Below are 20,347 nucleotides of genomic sequence, written 5' to 3'. Positions count from 1 at the left end.
ACTACTGTGAGTTGCTTACAAAACTTATCATTGCAAAAATTTGCCTGCACTCCAGCCCAAGACAAACATGGAAAAGCAGTTGTGAGCTTTACCTTGCCGTTGGTTTCCCGGCTTACATGCATTGGCCAATTCATAAACTAAAAAATCTCATTTTTTCATATAGCAGAAATGCAGTACCAGAGATCCCTTATACATTGATGGCATGTAGTGTGCAGCTTTATGCATCTTGTATTTATCTATTTTATACCGACTCCACCAAAATGGACCCCACAGCTCTGCTCAAAGAAATAAACATACGTTTGTTTCATACCTTGTGATGACCGCTGCTCCTCCATCATCACCTCCTCGTACCGCTCCTTGTGTCCTTCCAGATACTCCCACTCCTCCATGGAGAGAAAGACAGCGACGTCCTGACACCTTATAGGAACCTGACAACAATGACACCGACATCACCCAGAATCCTCCAGTGCCTCCTGTATAATGTCCCAGCAGTCACCTCTCCCCTCATCACCCAGAATCCTCCAGTGCTTCCTGTATAATGTCCCAGCAGTCACCTCTCCTCTCATCACCCAGAATCCTCCAGTGCCTCCTGTATAATGTCCCAGCAGTCACCTCTCCCCTCATCACCCAGAATCCTCCAGTGCCTCCTGTATAATGTCCCAGCAGTCACCTCTCACCTCATCACCCAGAATCCTCCAGTGCCTCCTGTATAATGTCCCAGCAGTCACCTCTCCCCTCATCACCCAGAATCCTCCAGTGCTTCCTGTATAATGTCCCAGCAGTCACCTCTCCCCTCATCACCCAGAATCCTCCAGTGCCTCCTGTATAATGTCCCAGCAGTCACCTCTCCCCTCATCACCCAGAATCCTCCAGTGCCTCCTGTATAATGTCCCAGCAGTCACCTCTCCCCTCATCACCCAGAATCCTCCAGTGCTTCCTGTATAACGTCCCAGCAGTCACCTCTCCCCTCATCACCCAGAATCCTCCAGTGCCTCCTGTATAATGTCCCAGCAGTCACCTCTCCCCTCATCACCCAGAATCCTCCAGTGCTTCCTGTATAATGTCCCAGCAGTCACCTCTCCGCTCATCACCCAGAATCCTCCAGTGCCTCCTGTATAATGTCCCAGCAGTCACCTCTCCCCTCATCACCCAGAATCCTCCAGTGCTTCCTGTATAATGTCCCAGCAGTCACCTCTCCCCTCATCACCCAGAATCCTCCAGTGCCTCCTGTATAATGTCCCAGCAGTCACCTCTCCCCTCATCACCCAGAATCCTCCAGTGCTTCCTGTATAATGTCCCAGCAGTCACCTCTCCCCTCATCACCCAGAATCCTCCAGTGCTTCCTGTATAATGTCCCAGCAGTCACATCTCCCCTCATCACCCAGAATCCTCCAGTGCTTCCTGTATAATGTCCCAGCAGTCACCTCTCCCCTCATCAGCCAGAATCCTCCAGTGCTTCCTGTAAAATGTCCCAGCAGTCACCTCTCCCCTTCATCACCCAGAATCCTCCAATGCTTCCTGTATAATGTCCCAGCAGTCACCTCTCCCCTCATCACCCAGAATCCTCCAGTGCTTCCTGTATAATGTCCCAGCAGTCACCTCTCCCCTCATCACCCAGAATCCTCCAGTGCTTCCTGTATAATGTCCCAGCAGTCACCTCTCCCCTTCATCACCCAGAATCCTCCAATGCTTCCTGTATAATGTCCCAGCAGTCACCTCTCCCCTCATCACCCATAATCCTCCAGTGCTTCCTGTATAATGTCCCAGCAGTCACCTGTCCCCTCATCACCCAGAATCCTCCAGTGCCTCCTGTATAATGTCCCAGCAGTCACCTCTCCCCTCATCACCCAGAATCCTCCAGTGCTTCCTGTATAATGTCCCAGCAGTCACCTCTCCCCTTCATCACCCAGAATCCTCCAGTGCTTCCTGTATAATGTCCCAGCAGTCACCTGTCCCCTCATCACCCAGAATCCTCCAGTGCTTCCTGTATAATGTCCCAGCAGTCACCTCTCCCCTCATCACCCAGAATCCTCCAGTGCCTCCTGTATAATGTCCCAGCAGTCACCTCTCCGCTCATCACCCAGAATCCTCCAGTGCTCCCTGTATAATGTCCCAGCAGTCACCTCTCCCCTCATCACCCAGAATCCTCCAGTGCTTCCTGTATAATGTCCCAGCAATCACCTCTCCGGTCATCACCCAGAATCCTCCAGTGCTTCCTGTATAATGTCCCAGCAGTCACCTCTCCCCTCATCACCCAGTATCCTCCAGTGCTTCCTGTATAATGTCCCAGCAGTCACCTCTCTCCTCATCACCCAGAATCCTCCAGTGCTTCCTGTATAATGTCCCAGCAGTCACCTCTCCCCTCATCACCCAGAATCCTCCAGTGCTTCCTGTATAATGTCCCAGCAGTCACCTCTCCCCTCATCACCCAGAATCCTCCAGTGCTTCCTGTATAATGTCCCAGCAGTCACCTCTCCGCTCATCACCCAGAATCCTCCAGTGCCTCCTGCATAATGTCCCAGCAGTCACCTCTCCCCTCATCACCCAGAATCCTCCAGTGCTTCCTGTATAATGTCCCAGCAGTCACCTCTCCGGTCAGAAGCTCAATCATCTTGTTGCTGAGCTCTAGGATCTTCTTCTTGCTCCTCTCATGTATCGGGAGAGATGCTGTGATGGGGTCTGGGCTCAGGCTCCGCCCTCCTGACTCCTGGAGATGGATGATGGGAGTCACACAGTCCCCCGGTGTCTTCCTCACTATTGTGTAATCCTGTGTATGAAGACAAGTGACAAAACACTGAATCCCAGATATATAATGAAATCCTGATAGGAATGTGGAGGAGTTACCTCTCCGCTCAGCAGGGAGATGACCTCCAGGGAGAGGGTTAATAATCTTCTGCTGATCTCATTCCCGTCCTCGTCCATCCCCGGGGATCATTCAGGAGAAGGATGAAAACCGGATCAGCTGGAGGGATCTCGTCCTGCCGGGGTCTATGATAAAAGAGAAGATGGAAATCAGATGGGACGATATAATGTGAGATAGAGAACTGCAATTATTAAGCATCGAGAGGATTGCCTATACCATCGTAATAAGAGAGCTAACCTCAATAACAGACAATCAAATATAAATTAGTTTGCATTCAGATTAAAGCAGAACGATCTCACAATCTTTTTATATAAACAATGTATAAACCGATTTTAGACAATGTGCATGATGACTTGTTAGGGTTCAAGTAAGGCTCCGATCACATCCACAAGACATCACCAACCACGAGCGATGGATCCTGTATCTAAGGCCCCGATCACATCTACAAGACGTCACCAACCACGAGCAATGGATCCTGTAACTAAGGCCCCGATCACATCTACAAGACATCACCAACCACGAGCGATGGATCCTGTAACTAAGGCTCCGATCACATCTACAAGACGTCACCAACCACGAGCGATGGATCCTGTAACTAAGGCCCCGATCACATCTACAAGACGTCACCAACCACGAGCGATGGATCCTGTAACTAAGGCTCCGATCACATCTACAAGACGTCACCAACCACGAGCGATGGATCCTGTAACTAAGGCTCCGATCACATCTACAAGACATCACCAACCACGAGCGATGGATCCTGTAACTAAGACCCCAATCACATCTACAAGACGTCACCAACCACGAGCGATGGATCCTGTAACTAAGGCTCCGATCACATCTACAAGACGTCACCAACCACGACCGATGGATCCTGTAACTAAGGCCCCGATCACATCTACAAGACATCACCAATCATGACCGATGGATCTTGTAACTAAGGCCCCGATCACATCTACAAGACGTCACCAACCACGACCGATGGATCTTGTAACTAAGGCCCCGATCACATCTACAAGACGTCACCAACCACGAGCGATGGATCCTGTAACTAAGGCTCCGATCACATCTACAAGACGTCACCAACCACGAGCGATGGATCCTGTAACTAAGGCCCCGATCACATCTACAAGACGTCACCAACCACGAGCGATGGATCCTGTAACTAAGGCTCCGATCACATCTACAAGATGTCACCAACCACGAGCGATGGCTCCTGTAACTAAGGCCCCGATCACATCTACAAGACGTCACCAACCACGACCGATGGATCCTGTAACTAAGGCTCCGATCACATCTACAAGACATCACCAACCACGAGCGATGGATCCTGTAACTAAGGCTCCGATCACATCTACAAGACATCACCAACCACGAGCGATGGATCCTGTAACTAAGGCTCCGATCACATCTACAAGAAGTCACCAACCACGAGCGATGGATCCTGTAACTAATGCCCCGATCACATCTACAAGACGTCACCAACCATGACCGATGGATCTTGTAACTAAGGCCCCGATCACATCTACAAGACGTCACCAACCACGAGCGATGGATCCTGTAACTAAGGCTCCGATCACATCTACAAGACGTCACCAACCACGACCGATGGATCCTGTAACTAAGGGGCACTTTGCACACTACGACATCGCAGGTGCGATATCGGTGGGGTCAAATCGAAAGTGACGCACATCCTGAATCGCAGTTGATATCGTAGTGTGTAAATTCTTTTTGATACGATTAACGAGCGCAAAAGCATTGTTATCGTATCATCGGTGTAGGGTCCGACATTTCTATAATTTGGCAGCAGTGACAGGTACGATGTTGTTCCTCGTTCCTGCGGCAGCACACATCGCTGTGTGAGAAGCCGCAGGAGCGAAGAACATCTCCTACTTGCGTCACCGCGTCTAACGCCGACTCTGTGGAAGGAAGGAGGTGGGCGGGATGTTTATGCCCCGCTCATCTCCGCCCCTCCGCTTCTATTGGCTACCTGCCGTGTGACGTCGCTATGACGCCGCACGACCCGCCCCCTTAATAAGGAGGCGGATCCCCGGCCAGAGCGACGTCGCAGGGCAGGTAAGTGTGTGTGAAGCTGCCGTAGCGATAATGTTTGCTACGGCAGCTATCACAAGATATCGCTGCTGCGACGGGGGCGGGGACTATCGCGCTCGACATCGCAGCATCGGTTTGCGATGTCGCAGCGTGCAAAGTACCCCTAAGGCTCCGATCACATCTACAAAACGTCACCAACCACGACCGAAGGATCCTGTAACTAAGGCCCCGATCACATCTTCAAGACGTCACCAACCACGACCGATGGATCCTGTAACTAAGGCTCCGATCACATCTACAAGACGTCACCAATCACGACCAATGGATCCTGTAACTAAGGGGTACTTTGCACGTTGCGACATTGCTAGCATTGGCTAGCGATGCCGAGCGCAATAGTACCCGCCCCCGTCGCACATGCCATATCTTGTGATTGCTGCCGTAGCGAACATTATTGCTACGGCAGCTTTACACGCACTTACCTGCCCTGCAACATCACTCTGGCCGGCGACCCGCCTCCTTCCTAAGAGGGAGGGTCGTGCGGCATCACAGCGACATCACACGGCAGGAGGCCAATAGAAGCAGAGGGGCTGAGATGAGCGGGACGTAAAACATGCCGCCCACCTCCTTCCTTCCGCATAGCCGGTTGGACGCAGGTAAGGAGATGTTCCTCGTTCCTGCGGCTTCACACACAGCGATGTGTGCTGCCGCAGGAACGAGGAACAACATCGTATCTCCTATTGGTGCGACATTATGAAAATGTTTGAATGTGTTCATTATGAAAATGTTCGACACTACACAGATTTTACACTACACAGATTTTCGACGCTTTTGCGATTGTTTATCGGCGCATCTAGGCTTTACACGTTGCGACGTCGTTACTGGCGCCGGATGTGCGTCACTTTCAATTTGACCCAGACGATATCGCAGTAGCGATGTCGCAGCGTGCAAAGTACCCCTTAAGCGCAGATCACATCCACAAGATGATACCAACCACGAGCGATGGATCCTGTAACTAAGACCCCGATCACATCTACAAGACGTCACCAACCACGAGCGATGGATCCTGTAACTAAGGCCCCGATCACATCTACAAGACGTCACCAACCACGAGCGATGGATCCTGTAACTAAGGCTCCGATCACATCTACAAGACGTCACCAACCACGAGCGATGGATCCTGTAACTAAGGCTCCGATCACATCTACAAGACGTCACCAACCACGAGCGATGGATCCTGTAACTAAGGCCCCGATCACATCTACAAGACATCACCAACCACGAGCGATGGATCCTGTAACTAAGGCTCCGATCACATCTACAAGACATCACCGACCACGACCGATGGATCCTGTAACTAAGGCTCCGATCACATCTACAAGACGTCACCAACCACGAGCGATGGATCCTGTAACTAAGGCCCCGATCACATCTACAAGACGTCACCAACCACGAGCGATGGATCCTGTAACTAAGGCTCCGATCACATCTACAAGACGTCACCAACCACAAGCGATGGATCCTGTAACTAAGGCTCCGATCACATCTACAAGACGTCACCAACCACGAGCGATGGATCCTGTAACTAAGGCCCCGATCACATCTACAAGACGTCACCAACCACGAGCGATGGATCCTGTAACTAAGGCTCCGATCACATCTACAAGACGTCACCAACCACGACCGATGGATCCTGTAACTAAGGCCCCGATCACATCTACAAGACGTCACCAACCACGAGCGATGGATCCTGTAACTAAGGCTCCAATCACATCTACAAGACATCACCAACCACGAGCGATGGATCCTGTAACTAAGGCTCCGATCACATCTACAAGACGTCACCAACCACGAGCGATGGATCCTGTAACTAAGGCTCCGATCACATCTACAAGACGTCACAAACCACGACCGATGCATCCTGTAACTAAAGGGTGCTTTACACGCTGCGACATCGCTAGAGATTGCTAGCGATGTCGCATGCGTTGCACCCGCCCCCGTCGTCGGAATGATATCTGGTGATCGCTGCCGTAGTGAACATTATCGATACGGCAGCGTCACACGCACATACCTGGTCAGCAACGTCGCTGTGACGGCCGAACAATCCCTCCCTAAAGGGGGAGGTGCGTTCGGCGTCACCGCAACGTCACTAAGCGGCCGGCCAATTGAAGCGGAGGGGCGGAGATGAGCGGGACGTAACATCCCGCCCACCTTCTCCCTTCCGTATTGCCAGTGGACGCAAGGTAAGGAGATGTTCGTTGCTCCTGCGGTGTCACACATACTGATGTGTGGTGCCGCAGGAACGACAAACAACATTGTACCTGCAGCAGTAATGATATTAAGAAAATGAGCGACGTGTCAACGAGCAACGGTTTTTCACGTTTTTGTTCTCGTTGATCGTCGCTCATTTGTGTTACACGCTGCGATGTCGGTAACGGCGCCGGATGTACGTCACTAACGACGTGACCCTGACGATATTTCATTACCGATATCGCAGCGTGTAGGCTCTGATCACATCTACAAGAAGCCACCAACCATGAACGATGGATTCTGTAACTAAAATGACATTTTTGTGTACTCACTGTAAAATGTCTTTCTTGGAGCCTTTCATTGGGGGACACAGATTTTTAATAGACAGATATATCTCAGAGAACGACAAATACTATACGGGACCTCCGCTGGGAATAGATGCTGCAGGCTGTGTTCACATTGCATTTGAAGTACACTTTATCAAGCACATCTATATATAAAAAAAAAAGTTCTCAAAATTTTTTTGGCCTCATTCGTGCTGTAGTTTGATATAGGCATCTGTCATAAGGCCACAAGTCATCAAACACGGCCCAAACTACCAGCATCACAAATCTATGATGCAGATTGTTTGGGTCTCAGACAGAGGATTACGACCATAGTACAATGAGGCCGGGTCTACTTGGGGAAAAAATGACCCACATTCATCAAGGAGAACGGCATAGTGACATAGATTACGCTGACAACTCACATTTTAGCCATTAGAAATAGTCGATTATTCCTCCAAAATACGTAATTACTTACCGGTAATGTGTTTTTTCTGAACCCATGACAGCACCACGATGTAAGGGTGCTGTCATGGGTGCTGGAAAAATATTTCCTGCCTTTGAAAAGGTAAAAACTGCTACATCTATGCTGCCGAGTGCCATAGGGAAGTCACGGCATTGTGTCTAATACTGTTCTGAGGATCCTGAAACTAAATAGTAAAACATTAAAAGGGACACTCATCGTGCACACGCAAAACAAACAAGTAAAATCTGTCCGGTTATCATACCGATACCTATTCTGCTGCTTCTATCACACACTCACACAGTTAGAAGTCAGGGGACTAGCTTATTTTTTGTAAGCTTCCGAACCCATTCCATACAGGCTTTATAACTTCTACACAACACCACACATGTCCAAAAGCCACACAAAAGTACATTTAACTACTGATCATGTTCATACAGGGCCTCTTAATTGTAATAATGTAACAAGGCTCCAAGGAAGACATTTTACGGTGAGTACACAAAAATGTCCTTTCCTTTCTCGCCTTTTCATTGGGGGACACAGACAGTGGGACGTCCCAAAGCAGTCCCTGGGTGGGGGCTGAACTATTAACAGTGTATAACATCAGACTAAGAGCTGACTAACGACTGCAGTGAACATATATCAACACTGTCAAAATCCGAGCAGTGGCCACTTATAAATGGGCCACTGCCGCCTGAAGGACTTGTCTTCCAACAGCAGAATCCGCGGAGGCATGCGTATGCACTCTGTAGAATTTTGTAAACGTGTGCACACTGGACCAGGTAGCGGCCTTGCAAAGTTGGGCCGCCGAAGCCTGATTGCGGATAGCCCAGGAAGCACCCACTGCTCTCGTAGAGTGGGCCCGCACAGATTGAGGGGGAACAGAACCTCGTGCTTTGTATGCCTCAAAGATGGCAGTCCTGATCCATCGAGAAATCGTGGATTTAGAAGCCTGGCTGCCCTTTTTGTGACCTTCTCAAAGTACGAAGAGAGCATCGGACTTGCGCAACGGTGCTGTTCTGGAGATGTAGATCCGCAGAGCCCTAACAAGATCTAGAGTGTGAAGGGCTTTTTCAAAGGAGTGGACCGGGGCCGGGCAGAATGACGGCAACACAATGTCTTCGTTCAAGTGGAAAGAAGATACGACCTTCGGAAGAAAGGCGGGGGAAGGCCGAAGGACCACCTTATCGTGATGGAATATCAGGTAAGGTGAGCGTCAGGAAAGGGCCGCCAGTTCGGACACTCGTCTGATAGAGGTAATGGCGACTAAAAAGGCAACCTTCCAAGAGAGACGTTGAAGAGAGATTTCTCTTAAAGGTTCGAAAGGAGGAAGCTGAAGAGCTCCGAGAACCAGATTCAGATCCCAGGGATCTAAGGGGTGGCGATAAGGAGGGACCTGAGGGCGAGAAGCCAGCTGCTTCTGGAAAAAAAAATGACAAGGCAGAAACTTGACCTTTAAGGGTACTGAGGGCTAGTCCCGAGTCCAGACCATCTTGCAGAAAGGCAAGCACATCAGGGATTGAAAAAACAAGGGGCGACCGGTGATGACGGTCACACCAGGAAAGATAGGTCTCCCAGGTCCTGTGATAGATAATGGCGGAAAAGGGCTTCCGAGCATTAAGCATGGTGTGAACTACCTTAGAAGAAAGACCTGACTTGGCTAGAATCAAGGATTCAAGCGCCACGCCGTCAAATGCAGCTTTGCTGTATTCTGGTGGAATATTGGACCTTGCGACAGAAGATCCGGGCGGTCGGGGAGACGCCAGGGAGTGTCGCTGAGAAGTTGGCGAAGCTCTGGGTACCAGGCTCTCCTGGTCCAGTCCGGGGCCACGAGGATCACGGGAATTCCCTCCGCCTTGAATTTCTTGATTACTCTCGGAATGAGAGGAAACGGAGGGAAGATGTAGGGCAGGCGAAACTGTGACCACGGGAAGACTAGAGCGTCGGAGCCGAGTGCTAGCGGGTCTCTCGACCGGGATATGAAGGGATGTACCTTGGTGTTCATCCGAGACGCAATGAGGTGCACATCTGGGAGTCCCCAACGAAGAGTGATCTGATGGAACACTTCGTCATGGAGGGACCATTCCCCTGCCGCTAGACCCTGTCTGCTGAGAAAGTCTGCGGCCCAGTTGTCTACTCCCGGAATATGGACAGCTAAAATAATGGGAATGTGCATCTCTGCCCAAAGAAGAATCCTGGATACTTCTTTCATCGCTGCCCTGCTGCGAGTTCCTCCCTGACGGTTGATGTAAGCCACAGCCGTGGCATTGTCTGACTGGATCCGAACAGGGAGACCCAATAGCAAGGGCTGAAAGTTCTGAAAGGCCAAAAATATGGCTCTGATCTCTAGAACGTTGATGTGAAGGGAGCGTTCGGAGGGAGACCAGCGTGGTGGAGAAACACCGCTCCCCAGCCTATGAGGCTGGCATCTGTCGTGACTACTTGCCAGTGGACAGGACAGAAGGACTTCCCTTGAGATAGGGATGAGACTTGAGTCCACCAGACGAGGGAGTGGAGCGCAGTCCGAGATAAGCGGAATGACCGGTCTAGAGAAGCTGGATTCTAGTCCCAGAAGGATAGAAGATCCAGTTGTAGAGGGCGCAGATGGAATTGGGCAAAGGACACGGCTTCCATGACTGCCACCATCTTGCCTAACACTCTCATCCCATTCCGAAGGGATGTGTGACGGCGGGAGTGGAGGGATTGGGCGGCCCGGATGAGGGAAGACCTCTTGTCTTCTGGAAGAAAAAACCCGGGACTGAGCCGTGTCTATCAGCATACCTAAAAAGGTGATGCGCTGACGAGGAATGAGGGATGACTTGTTGAAGTTGATAAGCCACCCTAGCCTTGACAGCGTGTCTAAGCATATCTGCACGCTTTCTGAGCAAACTTGAGGAGAGCTCCCCTTGACAAGTAGGTCGTCCAAATAGGGAACGACCAGAACGCCTCTGGGGTGAAAAATGGACATGACGGCCGCCATGACCTTTGTGAAGACCCGAGGCGGAGTGGCCAGTCCAAAGGGGAGGGCCCGGAATTGGTAATGACTGTGTCCTACGGCAAAACGAAGGAACCGTTGATGGCATACACATATGGGAATGTGTAAATAAGCATCTTGAACATCTATGGAGGCTAGGAATTCTTCCGGTTCCATGGCGGCTAGTACTGCTCTCAATGACTCCATTCGGAAGGTCCGAATGCGTACGGATCTGTTCAGTCTTTTGAGATCCAGGATAGGGCGGACAGAACCATCTTTTTTGGAAACGACAAAAAGGTTTAAATAGAAACCTTTGCCGCGCTGTTCCAGGGGCACTGGAATGATAACGTTTGCTTTTTGTAACGAGGCTATGGCCTGAAATAAGGCCTGGCTTTGCGTTTCGGACTTTGGGAGACGAGAACGCAGAAACCTGCAGGCCGGCAGGGAATGGAAATCGATCTTGTAACCTGATGTGACGATTTCTCGAACCCAAGCATCGTGAGTGTGGTCTAGCCAGATATCCCGAAAAAGCAGAAGCCGCCCTCCAACAGGAGTCGGATCTGAGGGATACCTGGAGTCATGCTGAGGGGGCCTGTGCAGGGCGAGGTCCCTTAAGTTTAGGTTGTTTGGAGTGGGAACGCCAAGAAGAGCCCCTTGAGGGTCCGGATCCTCAATCTGAGCGTTGGGACGATCCTTGTACTGAAGATTTTTGGGAGACGGGCCGAAAGGACTGCCTGCGCCAAGAAGATTTTTTAAAATTCCTGGATACAGGCTGCTTTTGTGGAAGAATGGTACTTTTTCCACCCGTCGTCTCAGATATGAGTTTGTCCAGGGAGTCTCCAAACAGGCGAAGACCATGGAAGGGGAGTGTGGGCAGGGATTTCTTGGAGGCACTGTCCGCGTTCCATATCTTTAGCCACAGGACTCTGCGGGCAAAAACAGCATTGGCTGCCGTTAGGGCTGACAAACTAGCTGCATCTAGGGAGCCGTGAAGAAAATAATTAGAGGCTAGGGAGATCAAATCAAGGATCTCAAAAGCCTCCGGAGGAATATTACAAGAGTGAAGCATCCTGCGTAGGTTCTTGCTGCACACACCCATAGCTCTCGCGACCCATGCCAAGGCAAACAGGGGGCGAAGAGAGGAGCCTGAAGCCTGGAAAATAGACTTGACCGCCGCATCAACTGCGCGGTCGGACGAGTCTTTGAGAGACGTGCTGTCTGAAACGGACATAACCGTGTGTTTAGCCAGCCTGGATACTGGCGGGTCCACAACGGGGGGTACTGTCCAGGTTTTAACCATTTCAAATGGAAAAGGATAAGCGAATGGAGAGAAAGGTTTTTTTATTAAACCTTCTATCAGGGTGATCCCACCGTTTAGACACGATTTGACGAAAAACCGGATCCTGGGCAAAGGATTTAGGAGGCTTCTTGGCCCGCTTGATTGCCGACTGAGAAGTCGGGTCTGGAGGCTGATCAGAAATCGATAAAGAGTGATTGACAGCCGAAATTAGTGTGTCTTCTATATGCCTAGACTCGGAAGGGACATCTGAATCAGAGTCAGAGTCTTTGGAATCGTGACTACTAAAAGTCGCAGAGCCCGGGTCAGACTGACCATCGTCCGAGTCGGAAGAGGCGTAGAGGTCGCAATGGCGCCTGTTGGAAGCAGCCTTTTTACGTTCTGGGGAAGAAGGACCAAACGAAGCAGGCGGGCTCCCTCTGAAGGAGCTGAGCCGGGGGAAGGCTGCCTGAGGTTTCGGATATCTGAGTGACAAGGTCATCTATCCTTTTAGACATTAGAAGAGCCCATGCAGGAAGAACGTCATCAGACGGGGGAGCTGCCTGGCCGGTGGCCGGGGCAGAATCCAAAACCTGCGCGGCCTCCTGGTCCGGCAACTGGGTCTGTTGTGACACGGTAGTAGGGGCATCGCAGCCCCGGCATAGTGGATAGCTTCGGCCATTAGAAAACGAGCGTCCACAGGTGGTACAGGCATAGTACAGGTCCATAGAGGACGCCTGGGAAGCTTTATCACCCTTGCGGTTACGCATGTCAGCAACAGAGTCCTACAGCCCTATAGGGATAGAGTTATGCCGCTGTTATATGAGTGAGGAGCCACTAGCAGTATTATAAAGTGACTGATATGCACAGCCGGTATATACCGATAGCAAAATGGCATATACTGTCAAACAGACGGCATATACCTGCAGGCAGAGCCAGTATATACCGCTAACAGCTGATATACACTGCTAGCCAGCAGACACACACCGCTAGAAAGACAGCGATATACCGCTGAGCAGAGCGGTATATAGTGCTGCAGAAGTGCAGAGCCAAGGAAGCGATCTCACCCGTTTCTGCTCCCCACGTGGAAAATGGCATCCAGTGTTGCTGGCAGCATGGAGGAGAGAGACGGCCCCCGGAGAGTGATTGGTCTCAGGGCTGGGACTAAGTGTGACGGCCAATCGGAAAGGAGCTGCTCCTGACTGAGGGAGCGGCTTCCAGAGCAGTGAGAGGGGGCGTTGCTAAAATGCAGGCCGACGCCGAGGGCTAAATTAATGAGGCTCCCCGGGATCACGGCCTGCATCGCCCCACCGGCACCTTTCCAGGCAGCGGTTTGGATGCAGGGGACAGATGACTCGTCGTCTCCCTACCTGCTCCTGGCTCCGTCTGAAGACGCGTCGGTCCGGGGATGCGGGGATCTCAGGGACGCATCTTCGGCTCAAGGCTGAAGCAGGTCCTCGGCTCTGCTAGCCCTCTGGAGCTACCTTGGTGTGAGGTGCTTCCAGGGAGCCTGGAGGGGTACGCAGACCTGACCACTTGGGCGCGAGGGAACACTGACGGCTTGTTCACGACAGGTTTCCTCTGCCCGTACGCGGGGGGAACGAGGGTGGCAGGGCACCCTGGTATTGCCCCATATCAAAAATAAAATGAATAAGAAAAAACAAAATAAAAAATAAAAACAAAATAAGCTGGCCTGAGGCGCCTGGTAGGCCAAGGCCAGACATGTCAGCCTCCCTGCTGACACTAGAAAAAACTGAGCTAGTTTCCTGCCTAGCTAGGGTATATGCTGTGGGGGGAGGAGCTAACACTTTTTCAATCTAGTGTCACGCCTCCCCTGGAGACACCATAATACCCACTGTCTGTGTCCCCCAATGAAAAGGCGAGAAAGGAATGGGTGCGTGAGAGAAAGCCGTCAACTGTGGAAGAAGCTGCTGCTCTAGCTGATGAGGTGCTCACTATCAAGCCTCAATGGAAGAAGCTGCTAGCAGAGGGAGCAAAAATAACCAGCTCCCCAACACCAGAGGTTCCTTGTCCTTCAGTGCCCAATGCTCCTCGACCTCCTAGATCACCACCTCATGTGGATACCCGTGTGTATGTGCCTCCAGTTGTTTCTACCACATTTTCTGGAATGCGACGAGGAGAGAAAGTAGAAGAGCAAAGATGTTATAATAGTGGGCATCTGCGGGCCACATGCCCATCTACCCAGCAGAGTCATCCTCCAAATCGACAACCACCTCCAGCACCTGCACCTCCCTATCAGTCACCAAGGTCTCCTACCTACTTCTCCAGAAGGCAAACTGGAAGGAGTGAGACGTAGCGCAGATGTTATGGATGTGGGCAGCCTGGTCATCTGCAAGCTCACTGTCCAGGTGTTCGGAGGCAGAACAGCTGCTGACCACCTTTGCCTGTCCATTAGCTACAGACCCACTCAGTAGGAGAAGAGCTGGATTCAGGCCCTGATGATTTGCTAAGTGACTCTGATATGTTGACTTCCCTACCAGGAGTCTATGGGGTGCGAGCCACAGTCACCCGTTCTTATGATCTTCACCATAAACATCTACAGGAGGTCGTGCTAGATGGCCAAAAAGTTGTTGGCTTTTGTGACACTGGGGCTTTTCTCACAATCGCAGATCCCCGAGTAATTCAACCAGAAGCAATGCAAAAGGGACGAGAAATTGCCATTGAATTGGCAGGAGGTACCCAGAGATATATTCCAAGAGCGAGTGTAACCCTGGATTATGGCTTTGGGGCAAAACAATGCATAATCGGTGTGATGAGCGGCCTTCCTGCAGACATTCTCCTAGGCAATGATGTGGGAGAAATACAATGCCAATTTGTGGGTGCAGGAAGCAGCGTTTAAGTGAAGGAGGATACGATGGAGCTTGGCTCTTCAACCCTATAACTTTACAATACAATATAGAAGGGGCAGCCAACACCAAAATGCAGACGGATTGTCCAGGCAAGAAGAGCCCTGAGTCAGGTCCACCATGTTTACGTGTACTTGACAAGCGACCTGTTGAGCTCACTGGTCCGTACACAAATTGAGGGGGGAAGGGGTTGTAACAGTGTGTCCATCCCCCGCCTGTGCTCATGGTGTAATAGTTTGTCTCTCCTTGACTGTCCTGTATGTACTTCTGGTGGGAGATTGTTTGTTCTTCTCAGCATGGGACTCCTCCAATCCACAACTTGGTAAACAGAATAGGGCCAGGACGTCTAGAATCCTTTTATGTATCAAATGTCCAGGCAGAGTTGGACTCTTCTACCCACCTAAGTGGCTGATCCCAGGATAAGAGAACAATGAGACCCATTTTAGTTAGTTAGTTAGTTAGTTGGATCTTGGCTGGAGAAGGACTAGGATCTATAGCTGAGGCTGGATCCTAGAGCCTGTGTATGGACTGTTACAGACTGGAGATCAGTGGCCACGTGGGATTGTGTTTTGTTGTTCACTCATAACGACCATTGCCATATTTTCCCTGGCGTTGGAATACCGGGAGGCGCCCCTGGATCTTTTGTTTTGTTGTGGACTTCTTGCAGAATTTAAGGATTTATATTTGTTTGGTGCTTTATCTTTGTGGTTCTAATAAAGCCCTTTGGATTGTTCCTTGGCCTAGCGTCCCTTACTGCTCTGTCGCATACCCTGTCATACAAGGGTCTCCCCCCCATTATTGACCTTGTACGAGAGGCTTCTGATAAGTAATTGGATTTGTGAATTTTTTGTTTCTATGGTAACGAATGTTACATCACGTGAAAGCCTTATGTGTCTAATATATGTTTACAACATTTTTTGTTTGTTGCTTATGGCAACAGTGTTCTACGCACGCGGGAAAACAACATGGCGGAGTCTACTGCGATATTCACAGCAACTGAGAGCAGAGGAGGGATAAAATTCTTGTTTCTACAAGGAAAGTCTGTGGTGGATATTCATGGTGATATGTCGCAGACATTGGGGGATCAATGCCCTTCATATTCCACAGGTAAGAACTGGGTTGCCAAATGTAAACCGGGACACTTCAGCCATAATGATGAGGAACGTCCCGGACAAGCAAAAGTGGTTGTTGTTCCGGAGATGGTCGATGCTGCGCACAACCTCATACTGGAGAATCCACCAATTTCAGCTAAAGCAATAGCAGACTATAACGCTCAACGCAGAACGGCGAGCGTGGATGTGTGAACCCACTAGACTGCAGCTCTGCTGCGGCAGCTGACCACAAGCAGGACACGGGAGAGCGTAAATAGCCCCAGGGGGCCTAAATGCACAATCTCCCAGACAGTGGTTACGACTCACCGTGTCACAAGAAAAGAGCAAAGTCTCAGGTTAGTGTATGACGACAGTGGCACTGCACAATGTGCGAAGACACGGCAAATGTGAAGGAAGTGGAAGTGGCTCCTCCGGATGTGGCACCGCTGCTACAACAAGGCTCTGTGGACGAGGAACCAAGAGTGGAGCTGGAGACCAGGAAGGAAGCACAGCTTTCGGGTCCCTTTGGCAACACAGAAGCAGCAGCTCAAGAGGCTCATGACCCTGACACAGCATGAGCATGACACAGACATCATGGGGATTTCCTGTGATCGTGTTTTCTTCATTATCCATGAACATTTGGACATGAGGAAGCTTCTGCAAAGTGGGTCCCCGACAACAGATCAGAGAAGCAGTGACTGAAAACTTCCCCCCATTTGTCAGCGTTTCCGGATTGATAAGAACGTCCTGGAGCGACCGGTTACTATGGATGAGACCTGGACTTATTTGTATGACCCTGAAAACAAGGAGCAGTCACAAGAGTGGAGGTACAGGGGCTCTCCTTATCCAAAGATGTTCAGGGTGCAAAAATCACCACTAAGGTGATGGCGTCTGTGTTCTGGGATAAGGAGGGTGTGCTGCTAGTGAACTACCTTCAAAAGGGTTCCACCATCAATGCAAGGTATTACATTGAACCTTTGGACCAATTGAAGGCAGCTCTGTAGGCCAAAAGGTGCGGCAAGCTGTCCAAAGGACTCTTGTTCCTGCAAGACAACGCCTCCGCTCACACTGCACAAGCGACCACAACAAAACTGGCAGAGCCGGGCTTCCAGCTGGTGACCACCCACCTTATTCACCAGATCTAGCGCCTTCCGACTATCATCTGTTTCCAAACCTGAAGAAACACCTCAAGGTACCAAATCTCACACCATTTCTGATGCCATGGCTGCTACGGATGCCTGGTTTGAGGCACAACCGAAATCCTTCTTTTTGCTATGCTTACAGAACTTGGAATACCGATGTAAGAAGTGTGTTGTCATCAGTGAAGAGTATGTGGAAGAAATGGAAAGTTTCAACATCCTGTCTTGTTTCTTTCTGGGTAAAGCCAAAGACTTATCAGCAGCACCTCTTAGTAACATATGCCAACAACACATTCAGTGATGACTCTGCGCGGCTCCCACATCTCTTTTCTTCTATATCCCAACACTCTGATCTCCATCGTTCATAATCCCCAAACAGATGTAGGTGACCCCCTCTTGCTGCCCCCAGTCCATCTATATGCAGATGATCGCTACCTCCCTGCAATAACCTCCCGCATTCTGTGAAATCACGCAAAACATTCTAAATAAACAACTTCCAGAAGGTCAATATGTTTCTAATTATTTTATAAAGTAGTAAATGTCACCAAGAAGCCGGAATGAGCAAACTCGTATCTCGACAGTATTGGGCCCCTTCTATTTTACATAAATGATACCTCAAGATACCGGATAAATGTCGGCTCTGTGTGGAGGTAAGGGGGGAATGTCACATATTTGGGGCAATTATTCAACGCTGACTTTTGGGAGACAGATCTTCAGATTATTCTTGAAGAAAAGTGGTCTCAAGTCTACAAGAATTTGGCTTCTCTCCTCATTTCTATGTTAGCTACGACCTAATCCAGAGAGGAAAACAAATCTCTGCTGCATCATCTCTTCCAGGATGCAAATACGAGCATTCCACGAAACTGGAAGTCTCCAGATCCCCACAGCATTGCGTGGTTCTCCTGGGATGATCATAACCACACGTCAAAATCCACAAGATGATCTGAAAAGCCACAAGCTGAAGGTTTTACAATTGCCCTCACAGTCCCCTGACCTGAACATCGTTGAAAATCTGTGGCTAGACCTCAAAAGAGCAGAGTATGCAAGACGAGCCAGGAATCTCACAGAACTGGAAGACGAACCAGGAATCTCACAGAACTGGAAGACGTCTCCAAGGAAGAGAAGTGAATGCAAGATGAGCCAAGAATCTCACAGAACTGGAAGACGTCTCCAAGGAAGAGCAGTGCATGCAAGACGAGCCAGGAATCTCACAGAACTGGAAGACGAACCAGGAATCTCACAGAACTGAAAGATGAGCCAGGAACCTCACAGCACTGGAAGATGTCTCCAAGGAAGAGCAGTGGATGCAAGACGAGCCAGGAATCTCACAGAACTGGAAGACGAACCAGGAATCTCACAGAACTGAAAGATGAGCCAGGAACCTCACAGCACTGGAAGACGTCTCCAAGGAAGAGAAGTGAATGCACACATATAAAAAGAAATCATGCATATAAAAAGAGCGCGCGCATATACAAAGAGAGCGCGCATATACAAAGAGTACGCATCTAAAAAGAGAGCACGCATCTAAAAAGAGAGTGCGCATATAAAAAAGAGAGTGCGTATATAAAAAAGAGAGTGCGCATATACAAAGAGAGCGCGCATATACAAAGAGCGCGCATATACAAAGAGAGCGCGCATATAAAGAGAGCGCGCATATACAAAGAGAGTGCGCATATACAAAGAGAGTGCGCATATACAAAGAGAGTGCGCATATACAAAGAGAGTGCGCATATACAAAGAGACCGCGCATATACAAAGAGACCGCGCATATACAAAGAGACCGCGCATATACAAAAAGAGTGCGCATATACAAAGAGAGTGCGCATACAGCCTTAAGAGACTTCCTGATGTCTCCACCCGAGCGAATCATGAGCCTGGTCACACCCTGCAGACCCCTGTGTCCTCCCAGAGCTCCCCTTACTGCAATGTAAAAAGTATGCTGCAAAAGTAAAAAAACAGAAAGTTACAAAACTCTAACGACATCCACCAATGAAGATAGCGCCTGCGGGGGAGGAAAGCGGGGCACACAGGAGAGACAAAAGTCACAGAAGAGCCGAGAGTAGCAAAACCGGCCCGCAGCCACAGGAGCCCCCGCGCAGAGGGGGGGGGAACGGCCCGGCCCGCAGCCACAGGAGCCCCCGCGCAGAGGGGGGGGGGGGGGGGGAACGGCCCGCAGCCACAGGAGCCCCCGCGCAGAGGGGGGGGAACGACCCGCAGCCACAGGAGCCCCCGCGCAGAGGGGGGGGAACGACCCGCAGCCACAGGAGCCCCCGCGCAGAGGTGGGGGGAACGGCCCGGCCCGCAGCCACAGGAGCCCCCGCGCAGAGGGGGGGGGGGGAACGGCCCGCAGCCACAGGAGCCCCCGCGCAGAGGGGGGGGGGGGGAACGGCCCGCAGCCACAGGAGCCCCCGCGCAGAGGTGGGGGGAACGGCCCGGCCCGCAGCCACAGGAGCCCCCGCGCAGAGGGGGGGGGGGAACGGCCCGCAGCCACAGGAGCCCCCGCGCAGAGGGGGGGGGGAACGGCCCGCAGCCACAGGAGCCCCCGCGCAGAGGGGGGGGAACGGCCCGGCCCGCAGCCACAGGAGCCCCCGCGCAGAGGGGGGGGGAACGGCCCGGCCCGCAGCCACAGGAGCCCCCGCGCAGAGGGGGGGGGGGAACGGCCCGCAGCCACAGGAGCCCCCGCGCAGAGGGGGGGAACGGCCCGCAGCCACAGGAGCCCCCGCGCAGAGGGGGGGGAACGGCCCGGCCCGCAGCCACAGGAGCCCCCGCGCAGAGGGGGGGGGAACGGCCCGCAGCCACAGGAGCCCCCGCGCAGAGGGGGGGAACGGCCCGCAGCCACAGGAGCCCCCGCGCAGAGGGGGGGGAACGGCCCGGCCCGCAGCCACAGGAGCCCCCGCGCAGAGGGGGGGGGAACGGCCCGCAGCCACAGGAGCCCCCGCGCAGAGGGGGGGGGGAACGGCCCGCAGCCACAGGAGCCCCCGCGCAGAGGGGGGGGGGAACGGCCCGGCCCGCAGCCACAGGAGCCCCCGCGCAGAGGGGGGGGGGGGGAACG

The 20,347-nt window shown here is 51.6% G+C and overlaps 1 protein-coding gene across 1 annotated transcript in view; it reads right to left on the bottom strand.

Moving 5' to 3' along the window:
- Positions 1-20,347, bottom strand: part of LOC142257930 (uncharacterized) — a 33,448-nt gene that overhangs the window by 11,465 nt on the left and 1,636 nt on the right. The window contains exons 2-4 of the mRNA XM_075330225.1: positions 2,845-2,988; positions 2,588-2,767; positions 311-428 (exon numbers count right to left, since the gene is read on the bottom strand). Of these exons, the coding sequence (XP_075186340.1) occupies positions 311-428; positions 2,588-2,767; positions 2,845-2,922 (376 nt within the window). The 5' untranslated portion in view covers positions 2,923-2,988. The remainder of the gene's footprint in view (positions 1-310; positions 429-2,587; positions 2,768-2,844; positions 2,989-20,347) is intronic.

This window comes from Anomaloglossus baeobatrachus, chromosome 1 (genome assembly GCF_048569485.1).
Source record: "Anomaloglossus baeobatrachus isolate aAnoBae1 chromosome 1, aAnoBae1.hap1, whole genome shotgun sequence".
In the NCBI taxonomy this organism is placed as follows: Eukaryota; Metazoa; Chordata; class Amphibia; order Anura; family Aromobatidae; genus Anomaloglossus; species Anomaloglossus baeobatrachus.
This window is presented reverse-complemented; position numbering and strand designations above follow the sequence as displayed.